We start from the raw sequence: 10,381 nt of genomic DNA on the forward strand, positions 1-10,381 counted from the left end.
CTGGCTGGGGGTCTGGTGCTACTGGCGAGCCGCGCAGTCCATAGCAGAACGGAAGCCGGGCGTTCCTGGCTCGTGCAGTCATCGCTCGCGCGAGATTCATTCGATGTTCGGGAAGGATGAATGAAGGTGTCTCGCGCCATTGGAATTCCGTGGGCGGTGAAAGAGGGGGAGAGAAAGTAAGGAACATGATCTAACTTTTTAATGGCCCGCGCCAGACTCTGGAACCATATATATATAGGCTATATAAGGGAGGTGATGGAGAGATGATACACAGAACATCAGGGAGCTGAGCAGGCATCACCGATCGCTTTGGGACTCTAATTAACCACAGAGAGAACTACATCCCTCACCACTGACAGCCTTACAGCAAAACGCGCAACCGAGAGCTGAAGACAAACTCCAGATCGCAGACATCATGGGACTGCTGCGTGTTGAAGAGCTGGTAGGTTTTGTGCTGACGCACGCAGTGCTTTTTGGGAGTCCCATCTGAATGTTGACACGTTATCAACTAACTTCAAGATTTATATTGTTAGAATTTTGTGCGAGATAAACATGCAAAAAAATCCCATGCAAATGCATGTTTACATAGAAATAAATAAAGATATAAGTAAATATAATTAAGAAAATTGTTAACCAAAATGATATAGTTGAAATACAGCTGAAGATGACAAATCTAATCTTAAAAACATATGAAATACTAAAATTGCTAAAACTGAAACTGAAATAAATGAAGTAAATATAAAGCTAAATAGAAATATTCTATGATAAAAAATAACAAAAGAAGGTAACATTTTAACTTTAGGTTAAGTTTTACTAAAACTTAAAATAAAGGCAGTGCATAACATAGAAAGAAGTTAGAATAGGAAAGCCCACAAGAGATAAAGAAAATGCATAAAATAAAAAATACAAGAGAAAAAGCAGAGGAAATGTTTGTGTTCACATACTCTTATAAGCATAAAAGAGGGGTGGGGGAGGAATGAGTATGGGTGATAGAGCAGTGTGATGTTATTAAATATCTGTCAGCGATTAAGAAGGATCCAGGGTGTCTAGAATAACCCAACTGCATGGGCCTGTCCTCCTATTTTAAACAACAGAAATGACACAAGTGTGTGTAATAATTTTTTTAGGTTCTTAAAACAGCTGAACACTCTCTCCACCCCACCAACACAATCACTGAATTAAACTACGTCTGCTTTAAACTACACACTTTTTCTTTCTCTGGAAGCTATTCAGTCCTTGAAACCAAGTGTGTAAAAGCTGTGGTCACAGTAGACCACAGTTGCTTGTGCTCCATTGACTTTAATTCATACGTATATGAAATCCAAGACTGATGAGTGTCACGTCCAATCACAGGTCACCGGGAAGAGAGGCGAGGGAAAGGTGCCAGGAGGTGCATGCGCAGAGGTGTTCGCTGCAGGAGAATATGAAACCAGCATCATTCAGGAGAAACAGGATGGACTTCAGACACAACAGGACCTGAATGACATCAAACCAAGCGAACAGAATCTCAAACTCAATGTAAGAATGAATACAACTTAATAAAAATGAACATGGCTACAATTTTACATAGTAACATAATGAAAAACATCTATCTTTTAATTTTTCTTAGGTTGACCGATCAGGAAAGCTAAAACTAGAAACTGTTGAAGACCTCTTCAACATTTTGCAGCTGAGGAAGAGGAGAAAGGAAAGGAAGATTCAAGCATCAAAGAAACAGCCAGAGCCTGATATCCTGGTGAGGAACTTCTTCCATAATGCGTTACAAATGCGGCTATATTATTTTAAGATGGTTATATCATAAAGATTTCAGATTTAATTACTGGCTAACATTTTTCAGCCAGAAACAGTGGACCAGACTTTGTTCCAAAAGGCTGTCACAGAGAATAAACTGCCTGTTGTTGAGAAATATTTATCAGATGGTGGAGACCCCAATGCTTGTGATCATGTGAGTGTGTCGTCTAACACTTTCCTTCACTCGTGCTGTTAAGTCTTCCAGAATCAAAGGGAGAGTTCACCCAAAAATGACAAAAAAAGACATTTTGAGGAATGCCTCAGTTTTTAAGTCCGTAGAATGAAAGTCAATGGTAACCAAAACTGTTTGGTTACCAGCATTCTTCAAAATACCATCTTTTATGTTCCACGGAAGGTTTGGAACAACATTATGTTGAGTAAATGATGAACAAATTTTCATTTTTGTCTGAACTATCCCTTTAAACTCGCACCTGTGTTTTTTCAGTATGTTTATATACTATTATATAGCTGTATAGCTATTATTATTATTATTATTTTAATATTTCGTTTTTAATACATTTTTATTTCAGCTTTAGTTTTAATTATTTTGGTTCTTCAACTTAAACTTATTTTATTTCAGTTACTGTAGTTAGTTACCAGCATTTAGAGTTTTAGTTTTTTTAGGTTTTTCATCTAATATTTACATTTTATTTTGATCCTCTTCATTTAAATTAACAATCAAGAAATGAACACTTTTAGTAACAATAACAACACCGACTCTCACTTGTTCTCTCTCTTTCAGTTTAAGCGCTCAGCTCTGCATAAAGCCAGTGCCCAAGGTTACATAGAGATCATGCAGAAGCTCCTGGAGAGTGGAGCATCCATGGATCAAAAAGACAAGGTAGCACAGATGGTGGATGTGACTGTTACACCAGTGCTACAAGAATATTATCTCACATTTATTTTTTATTATAATTCTGAGATGCAATTTCTCTGTCTCATGTTCATAGCTGGATGCCACAGCTGTGCACTGGGCCTGTAGAGGTGGAAGCCTGCCTGCCCTGGAGCTGCTTCTCAATAAAGGAGCCAAATTCAACTCCAGAGACAAGGTAGATAGAAAGCTAATGCAGGCATATGACACCAAATGGATCTTTGGACAGTTATAATAACATTCACAAATCATTCTCATGCTTTTTGTTGCAAACAATCATGAAGCATTTTTATCCTTCTTGTTTTTAAACAGCTATGCAGCACTCCCCTTCATGTTGCAGTTCGGACGGGACATTATGAATGTGCTGAGCGTCTCATTCATTGTGGAGCTGATGTAAATGCCAAAGACAGGGTAAGAATTATTTTTGCGCTTTATTCAAATATTTTCCCAAAACATTCAGAATCTTTAATATGGTATGTTAAACTGACTAATTTTTATGTAATTTTAAATAGCAAATTTATGATATTAATGCATTGTCCCACATTTTGTTTTTCTTCTCTAATGCCACTGCATTGTGTTTGTGTAGGAGGGAGACACACCAATGCACGACGCAGTGAGGATAAATAGATTTAAAATGATAAAACTGCTGATGGTGTATGGAGCCAGTCTAAATGCCAAAAACAATGTAAGTTCAATTGGGGTACATACAATCCTTATATGACATTGAAGTTTACATAGTGCCCTCTAGAGACAGATTTAGGCACTACATGATTCTGTTTAAAGGGGTCCTATTATACTCTTTTACAAAGTCTTGATTTTGTTTTGGGGGTGTACTAGAACAGGCTCTCGTACTAGGTTGTTCGAAAAACACATTATTTTTCACATATTTTCCCTTATTACAACACCTCTCTCCCCAGTCTGGCATGAACGGCTCAAATAGTTCCTGTATCAAATGAAGGCCCGCCTTCTGAAATATGAAATGTGCTGTGATTGGTTAGCTGGGCCAGAGTGTGTTGTGATTGGCAGCACTCGCCGCCCGGTCTGGAAAATGTAATGCCCTTACCATACCCGCCTACGAGCTTCAGTGTAAATATTGCGTCAAAATCAAATCAATTTAAGCACGATTTAAACCTGGATGATTGTAACCACTCTAAGTTCGTCTGCCTTGGGAAAGCTAGCGCGTCTCCGACATAGTGATAACACTCGTTGCCTTCTCTAGTGCAGCTCAACCAGGTCTCGTCCCATTCGTCGATATTTGTGATATCACAAATCCAGGAAAATATGCGTTGTAGTCCAAACGAGTCGTTCGTTGTAGTTTTTGAAAAGTGATTTCTGTTAAATAAAATATCTCCTTTTGGAGATTGGACTTTGAGCTTTGTAGCTTCGCAGATCTTTTTTATGCCCAAACAGTAACATTACAGACTAACTCAAGTTGAAAAAGTGAAAAAGCATAAATAATAGGACCCCTTTAATGCCCCAATACTGACTCTCCACAATATCAAACAGAAGATAAGCAAAAAGATATATAATGCTTTATTCTTTTATGACTAAATGACAGTGGATATAGCCAGTGCAAAAAGAACTCATACTGTGAGTATTAGTTAGTAAGTCTGTTTAAATGGGTATATTTTAGTGGATATATCCTAAAATTATCTGTCATTTACAGGATGGAAAGACACCAATGGAGACTCTGCTTTCATGGCAAAAAGGTGTGAAAAACATCCTGAATAACTTTAATGAAGAGGAAGCACCATATCCAAATGAACAACTTTTAAACATCCGTCCCAATGCTGAATTGTTATAAAATTATTTTTCTTTCTTTCTTTGTTTCTTTCTTTCTTACATGTTAAACATTAAACTGAACAGTACCTTGCAATTTGCTTAATGATGACGCTATTTGCTGGCGATAGAGCGTCTGAAATTTTGATGAGGTTATTTGTAAATATTGTTTTCTCACTTGTCTCACTTGATTTTGAGAGCAAAGAATCTTCGGTGAGTGGCACAAAACATGAACACGTGTGAGTGGTTGTATGTTGGTTTGCTTGTTCAGGGTAATTATTTAATATTATTTTAATTTCATAACTTGTGACTGCATTTAAAAAATGTCCATGGCAGTTTGATCTACTGGGGAAATGTCTGGACAGACTGGAGGCGGAACTGTAAATGTTCAGAAAAGGAACAGAATGTGAATGCTGGTCTGAGAATGTTTATGATGGATATTATTGTAATTGTTTTGTAATTTTGGACTGGATTTGTGAAAAACTTTGGCACTGGGTACATGGAAATCCCTTATGAAACGTGCATTGGTAAATGTGTTTTGTAATTCTTTCTTTTAAACCCTTAAAAGTAATTGTGAATCATTTTAATCAAATGTGAATAAAGTGTTTAGGTACGAGTCACCAAGTGTTTCCCGAACGTTTTATGTGCGGACTTTGGCACTGGGTACATGGAAATCCCTTATGAAGCGTGCATTGGTAAATGTGTTTTGTAATTCTTTCTTTTAAACCCTTAAAATAATTGTGAATCATTTTAATCAAATGTGAATAAAGTGTTTAGGTACGAGTCACCAAGTGTTTCCCGAACGTTTTATGTGCGTTTTCTTTATATTAGACATATTCTTTTGGTTTTTATGTTAATGACAAAAATATGGACAGCATAAACTTAATTTGGTTTATTGGGAAGTTTTATATTCTTTATATAGCCTACACAAACTGTACATGCCACTTTAATGTCTCCAAGCAAGAACTGAGTTTGTATTTAGGCCTCAACATCTATTAATAAGGTGATCTAGTCATAGTATACCATGTTTGATGTTCTTTCTTAATGATTTGCGCACCCTTTTTTCTTATCCTATCCTATTTCTATCTACTTGCTCGCTTATTATCTTTTTTTACTTACTAATTTAATTACTTTACATTGTACTTTGGTTTGGTATTTTAATGTGGTAATGTTTTTATTTGTATATGTTATGATTTATTCTTGTATATAGAATATGCATTATTAAAAAGCGTATTTCTACGAATAAAAAAAAATACACTTAAAAAACACAGCATAAAAACAATAAATCGAAAACGCAAACCAAACACTAAAAACAAGCAGCAATCTGATTCTAAGAAATGCGCAGTCCAACTTCTGCGCATTTATAACGTCACTGTGACGTGCACGAGCACGCACTCCCAGCAGCCTTTGCAGTTGCTCTTGCTTATCCGATTGGTGGAATTTGAAAATAAGTACGCGCGAAGTTAAAGGCAATATAATACACACTTTATCCTTTGACAATCATGTAAGTCAACTAAATTAACTTGTTTTAATGCGCATGTTTTGCTGTCCTGTTCTTTTTTGTGAGAGGTTGAGGTTATGAGTTCGGGTGGGTCTTAATGTCATTTTTTGTTGTGCCAGGTTTACTTATAAAATATCTATAAAAACTGTGTAATTGTCTGTTAAAATTAACATAAGATTATACAATTGACACGATGCAAAAATAAAAATGTGTTATTACTATCAGATGTAATTAAAGGGTTGTCAGAAGTATGCTCTGTATCTCAGAGGCTGTTATTTTATCCTCCTCTTTTATGTCTTCTCATGTTTTCTTAGAGCAATATGATGGAGTCAGGGCTAAAGGATGAGAAGGCAAGACCGGAGACGATAGTTGTTGAAGATTTAAGGAGAAATCTGTCCTCGGAGTTCAGCGAGTGTTCAGATTTCCAGGTAAGATGACTTTATGAACATTACTACAGGACCCTGTGTGATTTGTACATTGTGATTTATGAAATAATCATCAGAAATGTTTTGAGCCTTGATGTTTCTTTTGAAGGACCCGTCTGACCTGGAGAAGGAACACTTGAAGGTGTATCTTAGGATAAGACCATTTTCAACAGCTGAGATTGAGAATGGAGAATCACAGGTGAAAATAAGGAATAAATGGTTAAGGGATACAGCACACATTTTCAGTGCCCTAAAATGCAGACCCTCATGCAGAAATGTATTATTTTGTTAGGAAAAATATTTTTAAAGGGTAAATGCCCCTGAAGATCTGTTTCAAATATTGCCTCTAAATAAAATGATTAGTCTGTGCTTTCTCTGTGTTTTTAAAGGACTGTGTGGCTATTCAGCCTCCAGAGACTGTGCTCCTCAAAGCTCCACAATCATCTCTTTCTGCCAGGCTCAGCGATAAGTCAATGCCAGTTACAGCTCAACGTTTCCAGTTCTCTCAGGCAAGCAGACCCATCAGCACACAGAGTCTAGATCAGGGGTGTACAATCCTGTTCCTGGAGGGCCACTATCCGGCAAAGTTTAGCTCCAACCCCAATTAAACACACCTGAACCAACTAATCAAGGTCTTACTAGGCATACTAGAAACTTCCAGGCAGGTGTGTGAGACAAGTTGGAGCTAAACTGTGCAGGACACCGGCCCTCCAGGGCCGAGTTTGGACACCCCTGGTCTAGATCGTGACTGATCATGTGAGGCAGTAGTTTTCCCTCTGACCACCCTGAAGAATCTTCAAATTTGTCTTTGGAAATACTGTTTGAGGTCAAATGTTGTGCTCTCTCTTGAGTCATGCTTATAACTTGGTCTTGTATGACAGATTATTCACAAGGTCATATTAACATTGTGGTATTTTTAGGTTTATGGTCCAGACACTACACAGGAGGAGATGTTTGATGGCACAGTGAAGGGTCTTGTGAGGGATGTGCTAGAGGGGCAAAATTCTCTGGTCTTTACATATGGTGTCACTAATGCTGGGAAGACCTTCACTTTTTTAGGTTTGTATTTTTTATCTTATTGTATTGATAGACTGAATTATTTTCTGTTGTAATTGACATAATGTCACAAATGTTGTCAATAGAGCTTAAAAGTCAATGTGTTAATGCTCCAAAACCCATTTTAATGGCAAAAAGTTGCTATATTTAAATGAAAGATTACAAATATTTTTTTTTCTTTGAAGTAGAGTGCACTTAATGAATCTTTCACAATAAAGGTCAGGAATGTAAAGTAGGGTCAGTAAATTAAGGTCAGTTTTGATCAGACCAACCTTGTAAAATAGTGTCTGTGTGAATGCAGAAGAAGCAAACAGAAGGAGCGTCGAATCATGTTCAAAATGTTGTATTAAAAATAAAAAGAAGGGCAGGGACACTCCATTCTATCCAATGCTTCTATCCATTGGTTGTTAATTGAATAGAGGCAGATCTAAATGTGTGTTATGGCATTTTGATTAGTACTTACAAGGTCACAAAAAATATTTAAACAAAGCATGCATGGATGAATTGTTCACAATTTGTGATTTTGCTTTTGCAAAATACTCATATTCAAGGTTTATGTCCTGATTGTGTTTTAATGTATTAGGTCCAGATACTGATCCAGGCATCTTGCCTCGTTCCCTCAACATGATCTTCAGTAGTCTGGATGGTCGCATCTTCAACCAGATGTGCCTAAAACCCCAGAGGTGCCGGGATTTCATCAGGCTCACCAAAGAGCAGCAAAACGAGGAAGCAGCTGGCAAACGCAACCTGCTCAAGCTTTTTAAAGAGGTACTGTAATGGCAGAGTGAGTTGAACAACCTCTGTTTTTCAGGGGTGTTTCATTTGACTCTATTAGTTTTTTGTCTTCTCTTTAGACTGATGCACAGAAGAGCACGTCTTGCCATAGCTCGAAGTCTGATCTTGAAGGTAAAGAGAATTTTTATTTATTTTTTTACACCTAAGGTTGTGCTTGGCAGTCTGTTTGTTGTTTGTCTGGCTGACACATAACTTTCTGGTTCCCTGTTAGATGGTTCCACTTTATGTGATATAAGCTCTGCAGTGAATGAGAGGAGTTTGGTTGTGGATATGGACATACACACCAAGTTTTCAATTTGGGTCTCATTCTGCGAGATCTACAATGAGAACATCCACGACTTGCTAGAACAGCATTCAAACAATGCTTTACGGAGAACCAACCTCCGTCTTTGTCAGGATGTCAAAGGGAACTCATTCATCAAAGGTAAAGTAGCATCTGTTTCTGTAATATATTTATTGTCATTAAATCGTTACAATGTTTCCATGGAGCTGATGGTTCATCCAAGCCAAAGTTGAACCCTGGCCTGCTGTAATAAAGTTTTGCATATAACAACAAAAATAATGCATGTTGTAAGGGTGCATTTTCATATATATATATATATATATATATATATATATATATATATTTCTCCTTTATGCATTTGACAGATGATTTTATCCAAAGAGACGTTCAAGTTATGCATTTTATCAGTTCATGTGTTCCCTGAGAATCTAACATATGCAGACCATGACCCTAGAACCATATGCTGTTTGAGCGAGAAGAGTGAGATTACACTGCAATATTTCTTCATTAAATCATTCCAAAGAGCAATTATATGTCATTTGTTATCACTGAAATGTCTTCTGTTTTGTTTTTTGCCTGGAATAATGTGTAATAGCTAAAACTGGCCAGGTGCTGGTGCTAGAGCAATAAGAAAAAAATGTAGCGATAATAGCATTTCCATGTGTTAAGGGTGATTCAGTCAGTTGTTTTAAGGAAACTGATGTGCTGTGTCTGTCAGATTGTGTCTTTGCTCATAACAGTTAATTTTCTAGATCTGAGATGGGTGCAGGTGAGCAGTGTTGATGAAGCCTTGAAAGTGATGAAACTGGGCAAAAAGAACCAGAGCATCTCCAGCACTAAACTCAACATTCTCTCCAGCAGGAGGTACACTACACAAATTCTGTAACTTCCTGTTGTTTATCCATTTTAACGCAGTGGGTGTTGTATGCATGTGTTATTCTGAGTTCATGTCCTCTTTGCCTGATTTTTAGCCACAGTATTTTCTCTGTCCGGATCCTGAAGGTGGAAGATGTGGGAATACCCAGAGTGGAGTCAGTCAGCGAGTGAGTCTGTGAATACTGATCTGACTTCTCTGCAGTATTTTTGTGTTGTGTTTCAGAATGGTTTGTTAAAGTATTTACTCTGGTTCAAGGCTGGCGCTGTGTGATCTGGCCGGATCTGAGCGATGTGCTAAAACACAAAATAAAGGGGAACGGCTGAAAGAGGCAGGAAACATCAACACCTCTCTACTCAGCCTGGGAAAATGCATCAGTGCGCTCAGAAATAACCAGCAGGCCAGGTATATAAATCTTATTCTTTTGGGGGTTTTTTTCTTCCTTTCCTTTGTCCTTTAAACGCCTCTTATTTTGTCTTTCCAGACAGCACGTTCCATTCAGAGAGAGTAAACTCACTCACTATTTGCAGGGATACTTTACCGGCCGGGGCAAAGCCTGTATGATTGTAAACATTAACCAGTGCGCCTCCATGCATGATGAGACCGTCAACGTCCTCAAGTTCTCTGCCGTAGCTCAAAAGGTATGTGACATCCTATTATGTCTTCATCTCACTCCTTAAAGGGATGCCGTTCATCTTTGAATGTAACTTGAGATATTTTGAATGAAAGCTGAGTGATTTCTGTCCCTCCATTTAAAACTCTATTCCACCCAAACGTTGACGCTTCAAAAAGTTCATGAGATTGTAAAATATACCCATATGAAATATCCTTGGTTTAATCAAGACATTAAAAAAATGGACACAATATGGTAGTACAGTTGAGTTCCTGTTTACCATATTTGATGTGCTTTATGTGTTTGTGTTTAGGGCTGTCACGATTATGAAATTTGGCTGACGATTAATTGTCTAAAAATAGTCACGGTTATTGCGATTTTATTTTATTTTAT

At 37.4% G+C, this 10,381-nt stretch overlaps 2 protein-coding genes across 2 annotated transcripts in view; both read left to right on the forward strand.

Annotated features, from left to right (window-relative positions):
* Positions 1-117: 117 nt before the first annotated feature.
* On the forward strand, positions 118-4,970 carry LOC107715943 (ankyrin repeat domain-containing protein 1-like). The gene is made up of 9 exons (XM_016522204.1): positions 118-442; positions 1,354-1,518; positions 1,610-1,735; positions 1,838-1,945; positions 2,534-2,632; positions 2,742-2,840; positions 2,975-3,073; positions 3,249-3,347; positions 4,329-4,970. Exons 1-9 carry the CDS (start codon positions 416-418, stop codon positions 4,464-4,466), a joined length of 960 nt encoding a protein of 319 aa, XP_016377690.1. The 5' UTR covers positions 118-415; the 3' UTR covers positions 4,467-4,970.
* Positions 4,971-5,829: 859 nt separating this feature from the next.
* The window catches only part of LOC107715953 (kinesin-like protein KIF20B), a 25,992-nt gene continuing 21,440 nt past the window's right edge, over positions 5,830-10,381 (forward strand). The window contains 12 exon segments of the mRNA XM_016522216.1: positions 5,830-5,945; positions 6,257-6,370; positions 6,477-6,566; positions 6,757-6,876; positions 7,288-7,426; positions 8,007-8,191; positions 8,278-8,329; positions 8,430-8,642; positions 9,254-9,365; positions 9,473-9,544; positions 9,634-9,780; positions 9,860-10,016. Coding sequence (XP_016377702.1) covers positions 6,263-6,370; positions 6,477-6,566; positions 6,757-6,876; positions 7,288-7,426; positions 8,007-8,191; positions 8,278-8,329; positions 8,430-8,642; positions 9,254-9,365; positions 9,473-9,544; positions 9,634-9,780; positions 9,860-10,016 — 1,395 coding nt within the window. The 5' untranslated portion in view covers positions 5,830-5,945; positions 6,257-6,262.

The sequence above is a fragment of the Sinocyclocheilus rhinocerous genome, unplaced genomic scaffold, assembly GCF_001515625.1.
Source record: "Sinocyclocheilus rhinocerous isolate Xijiao unplaced genomic scaffold, SAMN03320098_v1.1 scaffold749, whole genome shotgun sequence".
Taxonomy (NCBI): Eukaryota; Metazoa; Chordata; class Actinopteri; order Cypriniformes; family Cyprinidae; genus Sinocyclocheilus; species Sinocyclocheilus rhinocerous.

Bases quoted from the DNA above. Each gene is read 5' to 3' on its own strand.
- LOC107715943 (XM_016522204.1), top strand. From the start codon at position 416: ATGGGACTGCTGCGTGTTGAAGAGCTG. The intron at 2,841-2,974 runs GTAGATAGAAAG...GTTTTTAAACAG, and splicing joins AATTCAACTCCAGAGACAAG to CTATGCAGCACTCCCCTTCA. The intron at 3,348-4,328 runs GTAAGTTCAATT...TGTCATTTACAG, and splicing joins GTCTAAATGCCAAAAACAAT to GATGGAAAGACACCAATGGA.